Raw genomic sequence first — 22,964 nt, forward strand, 5'->3', positions numbered from 1 at the left:
CGTGTCACCGCACATCATGTTTATGGCGGTTTACAAAGAGTGAAAAGACTATTTTTATGCAAATCTACTATGTGAATGTAGACTTCTTTTAGCTTTGCTCAGTGGAGAATCATTTCTGAAACTCTGCTATTGTTTCGCTCCCCCTTCCCACTCAGCTCGAAATTGATTAGCAGCCACAGAAAATGTGCCTCCAGAAACGGCGTCCCAGGAAATAAAGGCAAACCACCCATATAGAATTTGTCCAGCCTGGCAAAACAGCTTTGTGGGGCTTTGCTCTGAAGGTTCCAGCTGATGCTTCCCTTTGCAGAAATGATAAACTCTCCACCTATGGAAGGTTATTGGATTGGGCTGATGAAAAATCTGATAGACCAAGAATAGCATCTGTAGACCCCATGGCTAGAATAGCCAGGACAGTGAACCACACTGCTCTGATCTGGCTTTACCTGATCTGTCATGCCAGGTGTGGCACCCAGCCTCCAAGGTAACCCCTAATGATTGGCATCTCTTGGTATCCACACCTTTGTATTGTGCCCGCACACAATGAAGAGGGCTGATCCATGTGACCAATAGGATATTGCAAACTGATGGTGTGTGGCTTCCCAGGCTAGATCGTTAACAAAAATTGCAGCTTCCACCTTGGGCCCTTGAATTGCTCACTCTGGGAAGCCAGACACCCTGCTGTGAGGAGATCAAGCAACACTGTGGAGATCATGTCAGGAGGAACCAACTTCCAGCATGCACTTGCTAGGCACATGAATGTGCCCTGTCCGGAAACCTCCAGGCTCAGTTAAGCCTTCAGATGATTCTTGCTCCTCAGCATTTGAGTCTCAGCTGAGGCTTTGGACATCATAGAACAGAGATAAGCTGTCTCCACCGTGACTTGTGTGCCCTCCTGACCCACAAAAATACGGAGATAAGTCTTTATTATTGTTTTCTGCCATTAAGTTGTAGGAGTGATTTGTAATGCAATAGACGACTGGGGAGTATGTATAGACTGGGTCATAGAAGTATAGGATCATGGTGGGTAGAATATAAAGTTGGATCAGACAGAATTTATTGGTATGGGCCCACTCAGCAGTGACTCCAGATTCAGTGTTTGAAATGGGGGAGTTAGAAGTTGGTTGACTAAACCATGGCCCCAAGCGTCGCCTACACAAAATGAAGTTAAGTGCCAGAACTGCTTTGTTGTAGGTGGTATGTTGTAGAGAAAGGTATTCAAAAGCTTAGGGATACTGGTATGTTAGAGTGGACTTATCATGTAAGACCTGTTCACCAACTCTGGAAGGGTCAATTTTCTCACCACTGTGAGAAATTCAACATCCTTGAAGAGTTTTGTGGTCAATCTTCTCTGTTGGAACTGAAACCACCAAATGATGATCCCTGATGTAGTAGGGATGGTGGGATTCCAGGGTGGCAGGGCAAGAAGGATGTGGTTACCATAATTGGACAATTGAGCCAAAGCAATAATCACAGTTGTCTGACTCAGAACTGTGGCATCTGGCTAGTAGATCATGGTCCCTTTGGGGAAGAAAGCTTAGCAATATAAAATTTTGGCCGTATAGCAAGGTCCTTCCTCAAAGGGACAGGGATTTCACTTCGTCCAAGAGGTTCTTGGTCTGAAATTGGCTCAAGTCTGGGAATTGATTGAAGGGCCATTATGACTCTGTTTTGTGATCTAAGATATATTACTGTTCACTCAACCTAAACTCTTATGCTTATCCATAGGTGAGAATTCATATTGATCCATGGGCTGTGGTGTGGTTTGGCTGGATGGTCAGAGACTTGACCATTATTGGGAAGTTGGTGACAAGGAAGTCTGGGGAAGAGCTAGATGTACAGACTTCTCTAGCCAAAAGACATGAAGATGCTCACTAGAGGGTAACCTCACCGTTCAGTCAGTGAGTCAATAATTCACTCACTCACTCATCACGAAGGAATGATCCCATAAACATATGACCTTTGAACAATGTAGGAGTTAGGGGCAGTAATATTCCACACTGTTGAAATCCATCTGTAACTTTTTTTTTTTTTAAAGATTTTATTTTATTTATTTGAGAGAGAGAGACAGTGAGAGAGAGAATGAGCGAGGAGAAGGTCAGAGAGCGAAGCAGACTCCCCATGGAGCTGGGAGCCTGATGTGGGACTCGATCCCGGGATTCCAGGATCACGCCCTGAGCCGGAGGCAGTCGTTTAACCAGCTGCGCCACCCAGGCGTCCCTCCATCTGTAACTTTTGACTCTCCCCAAACTTAACTACTTATAGCCTGTTGTTGACTAGAAGCCTTCACAATAACATAAACAGTTGATAAACACATGTTTTATATGGCATATGTATTATATGCTATATTCTTACCATAAAATAAGCTAGAAAAAAGAAAATGTTATTAAGGAAATAATAAGAAACAAAAAAATACATTTACAGTACTGTATTATTAAAAAAAATCCACATGTAAGTGGATCCATGCAGCTCAAGTTCGTGTTGTTCAAGGCCAACTCTATATATTCTTTGCTGAGATGTCTGTTAGGTCTTTGGCTCATTTTAAAGTCAGGTTTGTTTTCTTATTGTTGAGTTATGAGTTCTTTGTATATTTGGTCAGTAGTCTTCTATGAAATATTTTCTACCAGTCTCTGGCTTGTCTTCTCACGGTGCCTTTTGCAGAGCAGAAGTTTCTGATTTTAATGGAGTCTAGCTTATCAATTGTTTCTTTTATGGATCATGCCTTTGGTATGTATCTAAAATGTCGTCACCATACCCAAGATCATGTCGATTTTCACCCAAATTATCTTCTAGGAGTTTTTTAGTTTTGCATTTTATAGTTAATTCTGTGACCCTTTTTGTTTTGTGAGGAGTGTAAGGTCTTTGTCTAGATTCAGTTTTTGTACATGGATTTTCAGTTGTTCCTGCACCATTTGTTGGAGAGACTATCTTCATGCCATTGCATTGACTTTGCTTCTGTGTCAAAAATCAGTGACTCTATTAAGATGGGTCTATTTCTGGGCTTTCTGTTCCATACTATTCTATTTGTCTATTCTTTCACCAATACCACACTGTCTTGATCACTGCAGCTTTGTAATAAGTCTTGAAGTTGAGTAGTATATATCTTCTAACTTTGTTTTTTTCCCTCAGTATTATCTTAGCTATTCTGGGAATTTTGCCTCACCATAAAAACTTTAGAATCACTTTGTCACTATCTATAAAATAACTTATTGGGATTTGGGGGGGGGGGGAGATTGCATTGAATCTATAGATCAGATTGGGAAGAACATAGACTGTCATGTCATCTGGAAACAAACACAGCTTTATTTTCCTTCCCAATTTGTTTATCTTTTATTTCCTTTTCTTGTCTTATTGCATTGGCTAAGACTTTCAGTATCATGTTTAAAAGAAGTGGTGAGGAGAAAATCTTGCCATATTCCTGATCCTAGTGGGCAAGTGTCTAGTTTCTCGCCTTTGAGTATGATGTTAGCTATAGGTTTTTTGTAGATACCCTTTATCAAGTTTAGAAATTTCCTTTTATTTCTAGTTTACCAAGAGTATCATAAATGGTGCTGGATTTTGTCAGATGCTTTTTCTATGTATATTTATAGGGTATGTGATTTTTCTTATTTCTCCTGTTGATGTGATAGATTACATTGATTTTTTTTTTCCATGTTGAATTAGCCTTGCATTCCTGGGATAAACCCCACTTGGTCTTGGCATATAATTCTTTTTCTACATTGTTGGTTTTGATGTGCTAACATTTCTGAGGATTTCTTTCTCTGTGTTCATGAGAAATACTGGTCTCTAGTTTTTTTATTTATTTATTTATTCATCATTTAGTTATTTGAGAGAGAGACAGAGAGAATACAAGCAGGAAGAGGGCAGAGAGAAAGGGACAGGCAGACTCCCTGCCAAGCTGGGAGCCCAATGTGGGGCTTGATCCCAGGACTCTGAGATCATGACCTGAGCTAAAGGCGGATGCTTAACTCACTGAACCTCCCTCTAGTTTTCTTTCCTTGTAATATCTTTGTCTGGTTTTGGTATTAGGGTAGTGCTGGCCTCATAGAATGAGCTAAGAAATACCCATTCTGTTTCTGTCCTCTGAAGGAAGATTGTAGAGAATTGGTATAATTTCTTCCATGATTATTTGGTGATCCCGTGTGGGCCTGTTTCTGTTTTGAAAGGTTATTAGTTATTGATTTCATTAAATATAGGCTTGTTCTCCAGTGTGTTTTTCATTTCAGAAGTTGTAGTTTTCATCTTGAGAAGTTTGATTTGTCTTTTTTATATCTTAACTTTTTGAACGTATAAAATGTAGGCATAACTATTCTAATGTTTTCCTGTGCTAATTCTAATAACTCAGTTCTAGGTTGGTTTTGATTGGTTTTTCTGTTCATTATGAGTAAGTTTTCCTGCTTCTTTGCATCCTTGGTGGTCTTTGAGTAGATGTCAAACATTGTGAATTTTATCTTGTTGGTTGCTAGGTATCTTTGTATTCTTATAAATTTTTTTCAGCTTTTGGGGTACAAATTAAATTACTTTGGGGATTTGCTTTTATAATTTATGACCTTGTGTCTGGAACAGTGCTCAGTTTAGGACTAACCAACATTCCCCACTGTGGCGGTAAGATCATTCTGAAAACTGCCGAATGCCCTGTGTGTTACGAGTTTTTCAAGTTTGATTGGTGGGAACAGGCACTATTCCCAGCTCTGTGTGAGCCTAGTCACTGTTCCTTGTTACCCATTTTGATGATTCTGTTCCTAGCCTCAGGTTATTTTTTCAAATAGGTACAGAGCACTCTGGTCTGTATCAGAAGGACACACAGTAGATCTCCAAGTTTTCACTCTTGAACAGCTCTCCACTCTCTGGTATTCCCTGTTATGAATTCTAGTTGCCTTTGGTCCCTGGACCTTCAGCTCCATCTTCTTGACTCAGGGAGTCTACCAGGCTCTACCTCAATACTCCTACCTCATGCTGCTGCCTGGAAACTTATAAGGCAGTAGGTTTTGGCAGTTAATAGGGCTCACTTCATTTGTTTACTGTCTGTCAAGAATCAACTGCCTCTCATCACCTGATGTCCAGAGTCATAAAACCCATTGTTTTTGTATTTTGTCTGGTTGGTTGGCTGGTTGATTTATCTATTTATTTGATTGTCTAAGGTAAGAAAGCCTTTGTACTTGTATTCTTACAGCGAAACCTTTTTATACGTAAGCAGTGGTCATTGTCATTTGAGAGGCTATATATTTACATGAGCTGTAGAATAACCTTCAGTCAGCCAGCAGGAGTTTTTAAGGCTACCCTAGGGTGCTAAACTGATTTCCTGACTCTCTTGTTTCTGGGAATTCCTTGAATTATTTGGGTCTAGAAGCTAATTTAAATAATGATTTTATGAAATTCCTAACCCTGTTATGATTTTATTCTCAGAATTAAAAAAAAGAAAGAACAGCAACGTTATGCTGAAGAGCAGAGGATACTAAGAATGAACTTTCACGAAGAGCTGTATTCAGGGGAGAAGATGAGTGACATATTAGCCCAGCTGAAACTTGAGGAACTAAAAGGAGTAAGAGAAAAACAACAACAGAGAGAAAAGGAATCCCAAAGGTATTTTGAAAAGTTCTGCGTAAAGTCCTGGCTCTAGAGGAATAGCACTGTATTTTCCCCAGTGCTGTTTCCCCGTACAAAGAGGAAGAGTTGAGACACAGAGATGTGAACTAGTTTTAATGATTAAAGCTGGTTGTCAGATAAGGACTCATGCTCATTCTCATGCTCAAAGGTCCACTTTGCCTGACCATATTGTATCTTTATAGATATATGGAAGCTCTGCGAGCCCAGATCCAGGAGAAAATGCGGCTGTATAATATTACTCTACCTCCACTGTGCTGCTGTGGTCCTGATTTTTGGGATGCTCATCCTGATACCTGCGCCAACAACTGTATTTTCTATAAAAACCATAGAGGTGAGCTTCTTAAAGGAATGGTTGTGGCCTGGTGGCAATTAAAAAACAAACAAACAAGAAATGTAGTGATCACAGTAAGTTAGCATTTATTGAGATTGATATCAGAGACTATTATTACGCCTTTACAAAACAGCTCTGGGACAATAAAAATAATTATAGTGAGTTATAATCCTTTTGAGATTGGCTATCTTCTTGTCTCCATTAATGCTGGGGAAATATTTCTACTCCACTGTAGGGAGACTTGGCTTCCTGGTTCTCCTATAAATGAAGAAATTAGGGCTTATGTTTTATGGCCATCTGTCCAGTTGCATTCCCTGTTACTCAGATACTTTACTGTTACGTACAGATTTATTACCATCTCTATCCACATTAGACTGCCCAGTTCTGCCAGGTGACGCAGAGCAAAATGAGGACCAGTATAAACACTATCTTCAGGAATCACAGCTAGAGAAAACAGTCCTTATTGTCACTGATGTTTCTGTTTCCTGGCCATCCTTAAACATATTGATGTACACAGTGTAGAGATGATGTAGGCTTCATGCACACACCAAAATACCGCCACTATTTGTATTCCTACTTCCCCATCCGTGTGATATGAGTTTCTCATCAATTCTGTGAGTTAAATTTTAAAAACACAAATCTTATCATGCCATTCCTCTGTTCTAAAACCTTGAGGGTTCAACATTACAGTACAAAATGCATGCCATATTTGGCATATTTTCTCTCTGGCCCCAGGAGACACTCCAGCCTTATCAAACTTGCTATTTCCAGTACATGTCACCTTTTTTATGCCTTTTGCTCCACATACTTTTCTGCCTAGAAGACCTCCTTTCCTTTACTCTTATTAATTATTTAAGACCGTCTTACATGTTACTACTTCTGGAAATCTTTTCCATCTTTTCCTAGATGTTTTTTCATTCATTTTGCACTTCATTCGGTGATGATATTTTACATATACCTCTGGTTTGAAAGTGTTAACACTGCAATTTAATGATTTTTTTTCTTTTTCTTTTTCTTTTTTTTTTTTTTAATTTTATTTATTTATCACAAATAAGCAGGCAGGCAGAGAGAGAGAGAAGCAGGCTCCCTGCTGAGCAGAAAGCCCAATGCGGGACTCGATCCCAAGACCCTGAGATCATGACCTGAGCCAAAGGCAGCGGCTTAACCCACTGAGCTACCCAGGCGCCCTGCAATTTAATTATTTTTGTGTCCATTCTCGTCATTATCTTTTCTGTCCTCACAGAGTGCTTGACATGTACTAAATAGTAAGTGTTTATTCAATGAATAGGAGAAGTTAATATCTATGAGACTTATAGAGAAGCAGTAGTAATGGGAAGGAGGTTGGCAGAGTGAGTGGTTTAGAATCTAACTTCATTCCTCACTGTGCAAACCTTTATTTGCAGCGTATACCCGGGCACTACATTCGGTCATCAATTCCTGTGATATCCCTGAGGGGACCTCAACTGTTCGAGTCGCCATGCATAATTTGGCTTCTGTGCACAGACGGACTTTGAAAAATCTGTAATGAGAATCTGAATCCAATTGTTAGTATTTCATTCTTCACTTAAAGTCAACCCTGAGAGATTATTTAGGAAAAGCTGTTAAAATGTGTAAGATGTGTAATCTGGAAAGAAGGACTGTATCAACAAGACAACCATCTCTATAATTAGATCATAAACATTGTTTCAGCCTCTGCCTGGGACTGAAATTGAAAGTCAACCTCCAAACTGGTGTTTTTGCTGTGAACTGTAGAGAGTCTATTGTTTTAAAAATGATCACTCAGACCAGTAAGGTTTTTTTTACTTAGCGCTGCTCTGATCAGAAGAGATCATGAGAAATCTTTGAGATTATCTCATTTATTGTCTTTCTTAAAGTGTATCTTTGAATCTTGACAAGATTGAAAATGTCTAGATAAAGCTGAAAAGAAGATGATATGAGTTTCTAAGTATCAGTGACCATCTGTATTGCCGATAGCGTTACTAGTTGTGTATAACAATTAGAGGTGAGAAGAATCTGAATTTGATGCATATTTTTTTCTCAAGATTTTTCTCTACTGGTTTTTTAACTTATTACCTCTTTCCCCATTCAGTGACATTGGACTTAGGACTTTATAATTTTATAATTTTGTATTGCAAAAATAAGGTGAATAAACCCTCTGTCTTTTGAGCATCTTGTAGGTGAAATCATTGTGAGTGACTTTTCAAAAAGTAAACTTGAAGTCAAAGTGAGTAATCAAGTCCTGCTTTATTTATCCCTGTCTTTTAAGAATCTGGTGAATGGCATAGCTACAAAACAGATGAAATAAAAATTTCTGTAGTTAGTATGAGTGTGTTATTTCTTCACAGTATTTCCTGACACAAAATATGAAAAGTTTATTACTGAATTAAAGATAGTATGAATTTCTTTTTCTTCCGTTTCTGTAATGGAGCAGTTTTGAAGAAGCACTTAGGTTATGTCTCAAAAAAACTCCTACTAAACATCTAGCCAGGTCATCGAAAATTAGAGCCAAATATTACCTGTATGACAAGATTGACAGGTTAGTTAACCAGATTAATAATCTAGTTCAGTCAAAAGCTTTAAGTAATTATATCCACCATTCAGCCTTTAGGAGTTGTATTTTTTAACAGTTTTATTGAGATATAATTTATATACCATATGATTAACCCATTGGAAGTGTACAATTTAGTGGGTTTTAGTCTATTCTAGGATTGTGCAACTATCACCACTGTCAAATTTTAGAATAGTTTTGTCATTCTAAGGAGATACCCCCATAATCCAGCAATTCCACTTTTGGGTGTATATCTAAAATAATTGGAAGCAGGATTTCGAGTGGATATTTGTATACCATGTTCATGGCAACATTATTCACAATAGCCGAGAAGTGGAAGCAACCCAGTGTCTGTCAACAGATAAATGTGTAAACAAAGCATGGTATGTATATAAATGTACAGTGGAATATTATTCAGCCTTAAAAAGGAAAGAAATGCTATCACATGCTAAAGTATGGATGAGTGCTAAGATCATTATGCTGCATGAAGTCGAGTCACAAAAAGACAAATACAGTATGATGCCACTTACATGAGAACCTAGAGTAGTCAAATTCACAGACACAGAAAGTAGAATAGTCCTTGCCAGGGTCTGCAGGGTGGAGGAAATGGGAAGTTGTTTAAAGGGTAGAGTTTCAGTTTTGCAATATGGAAAAGTTCTGGAGATCTATTTTACAATAATGTGAGTCTACTTAATATTACCAAACTGTATACTTATAAACAATTACAATGGTAAATTTTAGTTGATTTGGCTTTTTTTTAACCACAATTAAAAATTTTAAGAAGAAAATTCCTTAATTCTTTCATACCATACACTTCCCATTCCTTCCTCGCTCAGCCTTAGGCAATCACCAGCCTACTTCTGTCACTATAGATTTGTCTATTCTGGACATTTTGTATAAAAGGAATCATACAATATATAGTTTTTTGTGACTGGAATCTTTTGTTTAGTATGATATTTTAAGATTTTTCCATGTTGTAGCATGCATCAATACTTCATTGCTTTTTGTTGCCCAGTAATATTTCACCCTATGGATACCACGTTTTATTTGCTCATTCATCAGCTGATGAACATTTGGGCTATTTCTACTAATTGGCTATTATGAATAATGCTGCTATGAACATTTATTGACAAATTTTTTTGTGGACATATATTCTCATTTCTCTTGGGCATATACCTAGGAGTGAATATGCTAGGTCAAATGGTAGCTATATGTTGAACCTTCTGAGGAACAGAAAACTGTTTTCCAAAGTGGCTGCACCATTTTGTATTCCCACCTATGGTGTGTAAGGGTTTGGACCAACCTGTGTCCTTATCTGTCTCTTCCATTATGGCCGCCCTGCCCCCCCCCCATGTGAAGTGATATCTCCCTGTGGTTTTAATTTGCATTCCACCACCCGATAGCTAATAATGTTGAGCATCTTTTCATGTGCTTATCAGCCATTTGTATATCTTCTTTGGAGAACTATCTTTGCAGATCCATTGCCCATTCTGTAATTGGGTTATTTGTCTTTTGATTATTGAGTTAATGAGTCTTAGTATATTTACAAACAGGCCCCTTATCAGACACATGATTTGCAAAGACTTTCTCCCATTCTGGAGATTGTTTTTTCACTTTTCTAATGATTTCCTTTGCGGCACTAAAGTTTTTCATTTTGATGAACTCCAGTTCATCTACTTTTTTGTTCTTGTTTCTTTAATGGTTACCTAATCCACTACCTAACCCTAATACACTCCTATGTGTTCTTCTAAGAGTTTTATATTTTTAGCTCTTACATATAGGTCTGTGAATTATTTTGAGTTAATTTTTGTGCATGGTGTTAGACAGGGGCCCAACTTCATTCTTTTGCATGAGGATATCCTGTTGTCCCAACACCATTTGTTCAAAAAAACTATTATTTGCCCTATTGAGTTGATGTGACACTCTTGTCAAAAATTAGTGGACCATTGATCTAGGGGTTTATTTCTGAATGTTCAGTTCTGTTCTATTAATCTCTGTTTATCATTGGTATAATCTTTTTCTTTTTTTTTTTTTAAGATCTTACATATTCATTTGTCAGAGAGAGATTGCATGAAAGAGCGTGCACCAGCAGTGGTAGCGACAAGCAGGGTGAGAAGCAGACTCCCCTGAGCTAGGAGTCTGAGGTGGGACTCTATCCCAAGAACCTGGGATCATGACCTGAGCCAGAAGTAGACATTTAACCGATTGAGCCACCCAGGCCTCCCCAATCTATCTTAATATAGCTTTGTAGTAAGTTATGAAGTTGGGAAGTATGAGTCCTCCAACTTTGTTCTTCTTTTTCAAGATTGTTTTGCTATTATGAGACCTTTCATTTTTCATATGAATTTTAAGATTATCTCCTGCAAAAAAGCTAGCTGAGATTTTTTCATAGGGATTGCATTGAATCTGTAGATCAATTTGAAAGCTATTGCCTTGTGATTCATGAACATGGGATATCTTTATATTCAAGTCTTCTTTAATTTCTTTCAATGTTCTGTATTTTCAGAGCATAAAATTTGTACTTATTTTGTTAAAGTTATTCCAAAGTATTTTATTCTTTTTGGTGCTGTTTCAAATAGAATTGTTTTGTTAATTTTATCTTCAAGTTGTTCATTGCAAGTATATAGAAATGTAATTGATTTTTGTATATGGATCTTATATTCTACAACCTTTCTGAACTTTTTTTTATTTTAATAGTTTCTTAGAGGATTTCTTGGGATTTTTTTTTACATGTAAGATCTTCTCATTTACAAATAGAGATAGTTTTTTCTCTCCTTCTGTATGCCTTTTTGTTGTCTAATTGCCCTGGGTAGAACATCCAGTACCGTATTGAATTGGAATGATGAGTGACACTCTTGTTTTGTTTCTGATCTTGGGGGAAAAGCATTTAGTCTTTCATCATTATGTATGTTAGCTGTGGGTTTTAATAAAGTATTTTTTTTTTTAAGAGAGATTTAAAGTGCATGAGCTGGGTGGGGGGTAGAGAGGTGAGGGTCATAGGGTCAGGGGGCGGGGAGAGAGAGAGGATCTTAAGGAGGGTCTACACCCAGCACAGAGCCTAACATGGGACTTGATATCACAACCCTGAGATCATGACCTGAGCTGAAATCAAGAGTCAGGTGCTTTCCCCATTAAGCTACCCAGGAGCTCCAATAAAGGGTTTTGTTGTTGTTGTTGTTGTTTGATTTTTTAAAAGATTTTATTTATTTATTTGTCAGAGAGAGGGAGAAGAGTGCGCAAGCCGGGGAAGCATCAGGCAGAGGGAGAAGCAGGCTCCCCCCTGAGCAGGGAAGCTGATGTGGGGCTCGATCCCAGGATGCTGGGATCATGACCTGAGCAGAAGGCAGACTGAACCACCGAGGCGTCCCCCAATAAAGGCTTTTTTTTTTTTTTTTTAGATTTTATTTATTTGGGTGAGAGACAGAAAGCATGAGAGGAGAGAGATCAGAGGGAGAAGCAGACTCCCTCCTGAGCAGGGAGCCTGATGTGGGACTCGATCCTGGGACTATAGGATCACGACCTGAGCCCAAGGCAGCCGCTCAACCAACTGAGCCACCCAGGCGCCCCCCAGTAAAGGCTTTTTATTAAAAGGCTCCTGAATGCCCTTTATTAGTTTGGGGAAGTTACCCTCTGTTACTAGTTTATTGAGTGTTTTTATCATGAAAATGTGCTTAGTTTTGTGAAAATTTTTTAAATTTATTAGGATTATTGTGTGTTTTTTGTCTTTTTTTCCTATTTAATAAGATGTATTACTTGGTTTTCAGATATCAGACCAATCTTTTACTTCTGGGATAAGCTGTATTGGTTCTTATTTATTTGGTCTTGTACAAGTTTTTCCTTGTTCTATTTTTTTAGTTGGTTTATCTAAGATAGGTGATTTGACTTGTCTGATATCAAGTTAATAGTAAATGATGATGGGATTAAATCTTACATAGACTTAAGCAGCTTTCAAGTCTTCTTCCTCTGAGTTCAGTCTCTGAACATATAAGTCTCACCTGAGTATGAGTATGGTTTTGCATTGTAATTTGGTCCTATCTAAACAGTGTTAATGATTTATTTTTGTGGGGTTAGAGAATGCTGGAATGGCTTGCAGCTACCAAGGAGGAAGCCTAGTTTCATGACCCTCACTGGGAGTGTGGTGAATCCTGTGTGAATTGATGGATGCACTTTGGAGAGAAACCTGGAATCTAGGAGTGTGCCTGAATTTACAGGTTTGTGAAATCACAGTTGGGAGGACAAATTCTGTGTTTTCTAAACGAGCACTGACCTGTAAAAATGAAGAGGACTGAATGTAAGAAGTGAGCCTAATTGAAATAGATTTTGAAGGGTGCCTGGGTTGCTCAGTGGGTTAAGCTTCTACCTTCGGCTCAGGTCATGGTCTTAGGGTCCTGGGATCGAGCCACGCATCGGGCTCTCTGCTCAGCGGGGAGCCTGCTTCTTCCTCCTCTCTCTCTCTCTCTGCCTGCCTCTCTGCCTACTTGTGATCTCTGTCTGTCAAATAAATAAATAAAATCTTTTAAAAAATAGATTTTGATTTCTGGGAGAAAAATATAATTAAATTTGGACCAACTATTTCATATAGGATAGATAGCAGGCATTTCAAGTAAAAAACAAATGAATAAGAATGAATACTTTCCTAGATCATTATTTCTTTATTCCTCTCAAACTTCCTCTAGGTTTTCCCTCATACTCATCAGTTGGTGACAAAATACACACTGAAAAGACAAGCAGTTTAAAGGGCGCTTCCCCAAGCTCCTACCATCATATCTACCTACCTACCTGCGTCTCTTATTCTTGTTAATATGGATAAACTATTTATTCCATCTTGGGTCTGCTCTGACTTGTGGCAAGATCCAGTTCCCTTCCTCCTATTCAATGACATTGCCTCAGCATCTCTTCTTCTTGTCTTCTGCAACATAATTTCCTCCTGACTACTAGTCTTCCTATCAATATATAAATTTGCTGTAATTTCTTCCATCTTTAAAACCAACCAACTTTAAAAAAAAGAGAAAAGAAAAGAAAGCGACCTCTCTTTACCCTGCCTTCTCCTTCACCTACCACCAACCTTCTCTGCTTCTCTTTATGGCAAAACAAAGTCTTTGAGTTGTCTGTCCCTTCTCCTGCTGCCCTCACATTCTCTCTTGAGTGTCTTCTAGTAAGACTATTTGCCTTTACCTCTCCAACGAAAGCACCTTTTTTAGTCACTAATGACTTCCACGTTGAGGAATCCCATGGTCATTGATTCTCAAACTTCCTCTTCACCTATCAGCAGAATTAAACACAATTGATCACTCCATTTTTTTTTTAAGTACTTTATCACCTAGCTTCTACAACACCAAAGCTTTTGGTTTCTCTTCCAACTCACTTGGCCATTGCTGCTTCGGTTTTTTTTTGTTGTGTTTTTCTCATCTCCAATTTTGCAATATTAGGGTGTCCCAGGATCAGTCTCTGGACTTCTTTTCCATCTACACTTGCTCTTTCGGTGATCTCTTTTCATCTGGTGGTTTTAAATGTTCTCTACAAACTCCCACATGTATATCTCTGGTCCAGACCTCTCCCTGAAACCAAATTATCATAACCCTGACTGCCTACTTGACATTTCTGCATTTTTGGTTCCCCTCAAATTTGCTCTTTCTACACACTTTCCCATATCAATGAATTGTAGTCCTATCTATTTATTGAGGACAAGAAACTTGAAATACCACTGACTTCTATCTTTCTCTCTCGTTCATCCTTCACTTCCTCAGCAAGTCGTGTCAACTCTACCTTCAAAATGTATTTCCAGTTCACGTTACTTATACTGCTAGATGCCTGGTCCAAACCACCAGCATCTCTCTCGTGGGTTATTATAAGAGTTTCCTAAGTAATTTGTATTTTTTTGTCTTTGTCTTTGTATTTTTTTAAAAATTGTTATGTATTTTTAAATTTATTTATTTAGTAAGCACAAGAGGGGGGCACGGGGTGGTGAGGCAGAGGGAGAAGCAGACTGCCCACTGAGCAGGGAACCCCACTCAGGGCTCTGATCCCAGGACCCTGGGGTCATGACTTTAGCTGAAGGCAGATGCTTAACTAACTGAGCCACCCAGGTGGCTCTTGTCTGCTTCTCTGCTTGTGTTTCATGAACTTTCTCCATATATGAACCACACTTAAAACATCCAAAAACCAACCTTAGTCTCCCCCCACTCTACACACACATACACACACTCTCAAACAACAAAAATCTGTTCCTTCAGTCTTCTCCATCTCCGCAAATGACCACTCCATCCTTGTAGGAGTACAGGCCAAAAAAGGATAGAGTCAACCTTTACTCTCTTCTTTCTTATGCAACCCTCATCCATTTCTTGTTGGCTCTACCTTGAAAAATGTATTCCAAACACAACACTTTGAAATGTTGTGTTTCAGTGTTGTATCTGCCCCACTGCATCCCTGATCTAAGTCAACATAATGCCTGAATTATTGTGGCCGTCTCCTAGTTGGTTTTCTTGTTTCTATATTTGTCCCCTGATAGTACTGCAACCAGAGCAGTCCTTTCAGAAAAGTAAGATCATTTCATTCCACTGCTCAAAGTCCCCTTTGGCTACTCAGGAATAGCCAGCGTCCTTGTAATGTCATAGAAGGCCCCATAAAATCAGGGCCCCATATAAGGTCCTAATCACTTCTGAAGCTTTATCTCCTACTGCTCTTTGTTCTTGCTCATTCTGCTCAGCCCTTTGGGACAATCTAGGGATACTTTTGCTTTAGGGATAATTTGCTCTTTGCTCTGCCTGGGGACATTTCTCCCTTAGATAATATTTGGCTAACTTCCTTAACCTCCTTTAAGTCTTTATTCAAGTGTGTCTTATTGAAGGGCCTTCCTGGATCATCTTATTTTAAAATGTGACCCTCCTGACCTCCTCCACTCCCAGGTACTCCATATCCCTTTTCCGTGTCCCTTCATGATATTTCTACCTGTATGACCTACTGTATATTTTACTTAATGTTTATTTTCTCTCTCGCTCCCTGCTGGATTGTAGACTCCATGAGGAATGGGATTTTTGCCTGTTTTTGTTCAGTGGTGCATCCCTAGTTCTCAAGACTATCCCTGGTACATAAAAGGCTCTCAGTAAATGTTTGTTAAATGAACAAACAGATTTGTCCTTAAAAAATTCCAAATATTTCTACATGATTTGTAGTTTTACCTAATGTTTTTGATCTTTACTCCAAAGGTCTCTAGACATCATTTTACTTTGTATTTTATTTTCTTATTGCTACTGTAATCTGGGAAAAACAATTTCTCTGGGCTACAGTATTCTGTTTTATAAAATAAGAGGGTTATAGTAAGTAACCTTTAATCTCCCCTGTAGCGCTAACAGTGTATGAATTTTTTAATTATGTTTTATACTTTTGACCTCCCTCAAGGTTTCCATTTCATTTGCTGAGCCTGCACTAGTGGTAGGTTTTACCTGTGGATGGTGAGGGCAGGGTGGGACGAGTTCATTCAGCTCTGCTCTGACTGCATCACTGATCTTGTCAAAGTAGATGCAGGTTCAATAGGTCCCAGTGGAAGAGAGGGCAGAACAGGAGGATGTAGGAAAGTATGGGTGTGTGTCCAGCAAGAGGGGCACAATCCCAGGGACGCTCAGCCGTGCTGTTCCCCAGAAGGATACTTTTATCGGTTACACACCCATAACACACCAAGAGCTGGAACCCGTGTATGATTAAGAGGCCATTCCAGGATTATGGTAGTAGCGGAGGATATTCATGTACTAGTTTTCCTGCAAAAAGAAAGTGGGTGGGTAATATATTTTCCTAGGTGTCTTACCAAAACAGCTTGCTCCTGTTGCTTTGGTTTAGTAAACTCTGTGTCCTCCCCCTTGCATTGTTCTGGTATATTGCTCTAGTATACTACTTAATTGTCTAGGCCTCGCCCTATCTATTTAGCCCTTTTATGATGACAGGAATGAGATTGTCCACAACTTTATTGACTACCCACTGGGCTCAGAGGCTAGAAACTGCTGCTCTTGCTTGTATCTTGTAACCTTTTAAAGTGCGATAAAGGAGGTATCTGGTATTACTTTACTATGCTTACTTAGATTATGTTTTTGGAGGCAAAATATTTCTTTTAATTTCCCTTTAGGCGTAGTGAGCACAATGTGCTTTGTGTCCTGTCTTGGACGTTTTTCCATGTTTCTCAGAAAAAAAGATTTAAGACATTGGAAATATTACAGAAGAAGAGAAAACAAATGTTCTTCTGGCATGCTAGGCCCATTCTGTTAGGCAAAAGGCTTTGAATATGTTGACTTGGGTTTTTATTTTAATTTAATTTTTTTTTAACTTAGATTTTTAAACCCAGTCTTAAGGTGGAAAGAAATGGTCTATTTCTGGTCTTGCTCTCAGTATTACTGATCACTACTAGAGGGATATGCCAAGGCGAAGTCTAATGGATTCCTTTTGAGTAAGGCAGTTTGATACTATACCACATGAGGCATCGTCCCTTTGGGGCCCCAAGATGAGATCACCCTTGGTAGAAGTTGTCATTTAATTCTTGGCTCAGGTTCTTTGCCACCCTCCTACCCCCACACACCAGAAATCTACAGCAGTCATTAATGGATGAAACTAGTAGACATTTTCATCATCTGAACCCACTAATTCACCCTCACATCACTGAAAGTGCGAGAAGCAGATATTGTGCCTCCTGGTGTGATGTAATATGGAGCATACATTGCCTTCTGTAAAGTATTTTTGTCCCCCCAAATTCGAAACTGAATGTAATCAAGACTTGAAGCCTTTTTCATCTGCCCTAAGGAATCCACCGTATATAAGAAACTTACCCCGTTCACTTAGGAGGATACTGTGTTCCATACTGGGGAGAACTGAGAAGATAGCCACTCAAATCATTTTCCGTGTTTTCTGGTTTAAGTAAAGACAATATGTAAAGAGAAAAGGAGTGAGGATTCTTTTATAGGAAATAGAGGGGAAAAAAATTATACTATCACAAAGCAGAAATCTGGAGGATGAGTCGTTCAGAAGTAAACTGACAATTCCTTTAATGAGTTAATGGAATAAATTTTTAAAAATGGAGAGGTAGCTCTAGATTTCAAATAAGACAGACTTCTAAAGATAACAACCACCAAATATAATGTATGGACCTTGTTTGGATCCTGATGTGAAAAAAAAAAAATGTCTTTGTACCAATCAAGAGAATTTGAAGAGTCTAAGTTACTCATTTTGGTAAGTAGGATGATGGTATTATAGTTATATAAGAAAATACCTATACAGGTATAGATACTGGAGAATCTAGGGATGAAATAAAATATTTGAGATTTACTTTGAAATAATTCAACAAAATGAGACAACAGAGCGCGAGATGGAGTAAGTGTAGCAAGAGTTCATGACTAGTGAATCCAGATGATGGGCATGTCCAGGTCTCCTTGTGCTGTTTGGTCTATTTTTTAATACATCTGAATTTTCTTAACGACAATTTATTTTAGAAACCTCGGGCCTGACATAACCTTGTTAGCATTGTAAGTGTCCTCCTCACTGCCTTCCCCCCTAAATAATAGAAGGTTTAGGTATGAAAGTAGTACCCCTCAGTTGTGGGACTTGTGACATAGTAGTTATTATCCATTACTATTAGAACCTAGAGGCTGCAGCGTTCTGTGGCCTTTCTATAGGAAGGAGTGATTAAGTAGAAATTAAGTCCATTCCCACAAGCCAGGTCTGTATGGTGGTCCCCTTAACATAGCTCACACCTTAACTAATCAGATAGGCTCCCAGTCACCTGGTTTTATAATCAGGTGAATTCCCAGGCATATAAAACTTTGGAATATGAGGGATGAAAGATCATGGAGAACATGAGAGCACAAATGACAAGAATCACGAAATGGTAATTGTGAAAAAAGCTTTGAAATCTTAGGGAGAGATGGGAGTAAGAAATTATTTATGGAGCTCAATTTATGGGTGGGAAAAATCACTCATAATTCTTATCTTCCCTCTGAATAGAGACTTCTGGAGGTTGAAAAATTGCTCATTGTTGTCAAAGCTCTTTCTTGCTCTGTCTTTAGAGGCCCTGCTGCTATAGGACAGTTCATACCGTGGTTGAGATCGAAGTCACAGTTTAGATCCTGGTTCTTCCACATACCAGCTGTGTGACCTTAAGCAAGTTACTTAAACTCTCTGTGCCGTAGTTTCATCATCTACAAAATGGGAATAATAATAGTGCTTGCTTCCTAGAGTTGTCGTGAGAATGCAGTGAGGTAGCGTGTAGATAAATAAACATAGTGCTTGGCACATGTTAAGAACATTAAGAGGCAATTGGGGCGTCTGGGTGGCTCAGTGGGTTAAACCCTCTGCCTTCGGCTTAGGTCATGATCCCAGGGTCCTGGGATCGAGCCCCGCATTGGGCTCTCTGCTCAGCGGGAGCCTGCTTCCTCCTCTATCTCTGCCTTCCTTTCTGCCTACATGTGATCTCTATCTGTCAAATAAATAAATAAAATCTTAAAAAACAAAAAGAACAGGCAAGGTCTGCTCTGCTCACATTGGCTTTCTGTGGAATCCTGATGCTTCAGATACTTGAGCTGGGAGTGAGCTAGGTAGGTATAGGAACATAGGGACGTCCAATTTGACCTTTTAATGCCTAAGAGAAAAAGGTTCCTATATGCCTAGGTTATTATGACATTTATATTTGATTTGCATCAAATTTGATACAAATTTGATCAAAATCAAATTATTTGATTTTATTCATTGTTCCATCTTACATTGAGCTTTTATACAACTAAAACCAGATTTTTTTTTTAAGTTGGAGAATCAAGAAAAGAGTTTGCCTTATTGCCAAATGGATGGGTGTGTCATTTAAATTGCAAATTAGCACACCTTCTTTATTGCTCAACCAGAGGTGAGATGATGCCTACATTAAAATCCTTCCTGCTCAGAACTGTAGGTACCCTCATCCAACAGGATCCACCCACCTTATCAAGATTGGGTTATGGTTCAGCTGGAGGAGGGACATGCCTTAACCTGCTTTCCTAGGTGGACACTGTGGTTTTTCTTCTAAGGAGCTTAAAGCAGTTGCCATAGAGCCAACCAACCCATCTTTTTTCTATCAGTCATTAGTACTTAATGTTCAGCACGTAAAACCTGATTGTCATACAGCTTTTTAGGGTTCAGAGTCGCGAAGTCTTCTTTCCCATAAGATAACTTTCTTGTTCTTACCTTACCAGTAACTTGGGCCAGGGATCATAGATGAAGGGGAACCAGAAGCACAGCTGAGACAGGGAGGGGGTACCACAGAGACATAAGGCAAAGAACAGAACTGAGACTAAGATTAGCAATGGAAGATCAAGGGCAAAGAGTCTGAAGCAGAGCAGGATTGGCGCATGAGGCAACACGATAGAAATCAGTCGGTTAGCTCAACATGGGTCTCTGAAGAATGGGGTGGTACTTCTTGTTAGTCTAGAAGAGTGACATGTAGTGGCCTACCCTGCGGTGTCTGTCATTAGGAACAGTAAGGCTGTAGAGCAAGTACGGACTTCCATACAGTGGCTCAGGCTGGAAAATTCATTCGTGAAGGAATGTCATCTGACCCAGGTAAACAATGATACCTGGAGACCTAGTTAATACTCCTCTAAATGTACAGCTTCCAACCGATTACATTTTCTGAACTCCTTACCTACATTTTCCTCTTGTCTATTGGCAGTATGGAAATGTATAGTAACAACTATTAATGAAACTTAGTTTGACTCCGGAAATAAAATGCAACTAGATCCATATGACTACATATCTGACCTACTGAGGCGGTAGGAGTTAGAGAATTTGTTTAGGCCACCGTAGAGTTCTGCTATATGGTATGCAGGAAGTAGACTGTAATGTTAATTTCAAGACTCGTTGCTTTGTATTAATGAGTCAGTTATCCTAGTTATCATCAGGCGTTGTGTTCCTGTGCTTGCTAGGAGCCCTTTCTCAGCTGAGCAGTTGAGATAATGGGTCTTGTGAGGTAGAATGATGCATAGAGAGATTCACTGTATTCAACCGGTACATAGGGGGATTGGTTCCAAATTGGGTGTTGACCCTACATGAATCTCATAGGTTGAGTCTAGCCTCTCCTTGGGAGTCCAGGATGCTGGATGCTGGCTAACAATGTTAGGGTTAGGAGAGTCCCTTAGGATTAACCGTAGTTAACCCTATGTCCTTTATTGGTCATTTGAAATGCCCTTCCTATTCTGTCTTAAAATTCTATTTACACTTAAGGCAAAGTACTAGTGCCGCCACCTCTATGAAAAGATATTTTGATTTCTCTCAATTCGAAGCAATTACTCCTCCTGCCCAATCACAGTATACTGCCTGTAACTCTGGGTAGCACATATATTTTCTGCCTTAAATGATAATTATTTATATATGTTAAAAGGTCATTTTCAAAAAAGGTTAATCATGACTGTCAGGCAGATATTAAAAGAGCATATGTTGATATTAAAATAAACATGTGTTAAAGGCTTTAATCCATGAGGGAATAAGCAGATGTTTTAACTGGTTCTAAGAAAAAGTAAAAGAAAAAAATACTCCTATGGATAAAGGAATGTTGAACTGAAAGTTCAAATAGAGGCAGAACTTGTCTCTTTCATAGTTATTTATGATTTGTAGAATTATAAATTAGATCAACTAGAGGCTACAACCAGATACCCTGGAGGGCAGTTTTCTAGACCGTGGATAATGTGTTTTCTACAACTTCCCTTGTTTTTGAGACTAGTCTTGATCACAAACCTAGGGTTGGTCTTGTTATATTGGATCTGATTATTTATATAGATGCAGCAAGATTGTTAGTTTGCCATAGTCTCCTTAAATTTGCTTTGCTGGAAGTTTTTCAGAGGAATCTCAGTTTGACTTTTAAAATATTTGTTAATTGGGGTGCCTGGATGGTTCAGTTAATTAAGCAACTGCCTGCGGCTCAGGTCATGACCCTGGAGTCCTAGGATCAAGTCCCACATCGGGCTCCCTGGTGGGGAGCCTGCTTCTCTCTCTGACCCTTTCCCCTCTTCGTGCGTGCTCTCTCTCTCTTTCTCTCAAGTAAATAAAATATTTTAAATAAATAAATAAAATACTTGTTAATTAACTGGACTGTTGGTTAATCTGTTTTCAACCTGATTAGATTTTTTAATTTTGAGATTTGTGAGTATGTATCTTAAGCTTAATTTGGTGCAATAAATAGACAAGGACTTGATAAGACTTGAAGAACCTGATAAAGCAATACAAAGACTTGAAAGAAACCAGTGAATTTTCTGGGGGTTTTTGTTTTTTGTTTTTTCCAAGAGGCCTGCGAATATCCCCCTTTCTCTGGCTGAAGCTGCTTCATTTATAAACTAAGGAACCTGTCCCTAGTTCATTGTTAGGAAGGGGAAAACAAAGTTGAGAAACAGTGCTCAGTAAATAGAAATGATGAGCGCCTACCTTGGCATGCAGTGAACACAAAGATGATACTGATTCTAGAGAAGAAAAGGTTTGGGACTAAGAATACGAATTTCTCAGAAGGTAGGTCTAGGATTAGGACTCTATCCCTGGAATTTCCGACTGGACCTGATTCCTGCATCTCGCAGCCTGTGTCATGCATTGTGTAAGGCGCGCGGTAAGAACTAGGAGCTGGAGATCTGAGGCCAGTACTCAAGAGTTTTGTGGAGAAATTCTAGGGTGAAGGTATTGCTGGGTCAAAGGGAGTTTTTCCAGTCTTGGGGCTTGCCGTGGCTGCCACAGACATCTAGGAGTAGCAGGAATATCTCCAGTCTTTACTGTGTGGCACTGGTTTATTTACTCAGGCCTTTTGAAATCTTGCTAGGAAACCTTCCCTTGAAGGCCTTCCCTGTCCTTGCCTGTGCAAAGTACCATGGTTCTTTGAAGTCACATGCTTCTGAACCAAATTTCCACTTTTTATTTGTCCAACCTGTTCTCCCTGTTTCATTCCTCTTGCTTTACAGCATTACAATAAAAATGTGTTCCCAGTTGTAGAGCTAAGAGATCAGCAGTGTTAAGTGGGGAGACTTTCCTGTACTTTCCCCAGGTGCTAGGGGGGAATCGGATTCTACATCTGGAGCGGTCCTTGGGGAGAGATGGTAGCTCATCTTTCCACCACCATCGCTGCGTGAATCGGGCATGCCAGTTCTCTATAAGCTTAAACCTCCTTGTCTGAGGAATGGGGAGAAGCATTATCTCCTGGCCAACCAGTGGTGCAAAGGCAGGCGTGAGATAAGAACTAAGAAGTTGGAATCTAAGGAAGAGTCCAGAAATCTTGCCTGACATTAGTCTGAGTTAACACGGATAGCTGATCCTGCCACTCCATAGCGTGTTCTCAAAAGAAAAGATTTATATTTACAAGGTAAATTTCCTATTTCTACCATCTCCTGTTTCTAGAATTAGCAAGCTGAGACCTACTAGAAGGAACTTAAAAGTTGATGAAAAACTGCCTCTTTTTTTTTTGTTGCTTTTTATAAAACTTCTTATGAAATAATTATAGATATG

The 22,964-nt window shown here is 39.1% G+C and overlaps 1 protein-coding gene across 6 annotated transcripts in view; it reads left to right on the forward strand.

Annotated features, from left to right (window-relative positions):
• CCDC15 (coiled-coil domain containing 15) overlaps nt 1-8,258 on the forward strand; it is an 87,426-nt gene extending 79,168 nt beyond the window's left edge. For all 6 annotated transcript variants that reach the window (XM_044258130.1, XM_044258127.1, XM_044258129.1 and 3 more), the window contains 3 exons: nt 5,404-5,580; nt 5,787-5,935; nt 7,339-8,258. In XM_044258130.1, the coding sequence (XP_044114065.1) occupies nt 5,404-5,580; nt 5,787-5,935; nt 7,339-7,460 (448 nt within the window). In that variant the 3' untranslated portion in view covers nt 7,461-8,258. The remainder of the gene's footprint in view (nt 1-5,403; nt 5,581-5,786; nt 5,936-7,338) is intronic.
• Nucleotides 8,259-22,964: the final 14,706 nt, after the last annotated feature.

The sequence above is a fragment of the Neovison vison genome, chromosome 7, assembly GCF_020171115.1.
Source record: "Neovison vison isolate M4711 chromosome 7, ASM_NN_V1, whole genome shotgun sequence".
NCBI lineage: Eukaryota > Metazoa > Chordata > Mammalia > Carnivora > Mustelidae > Neogale > Neogale vison.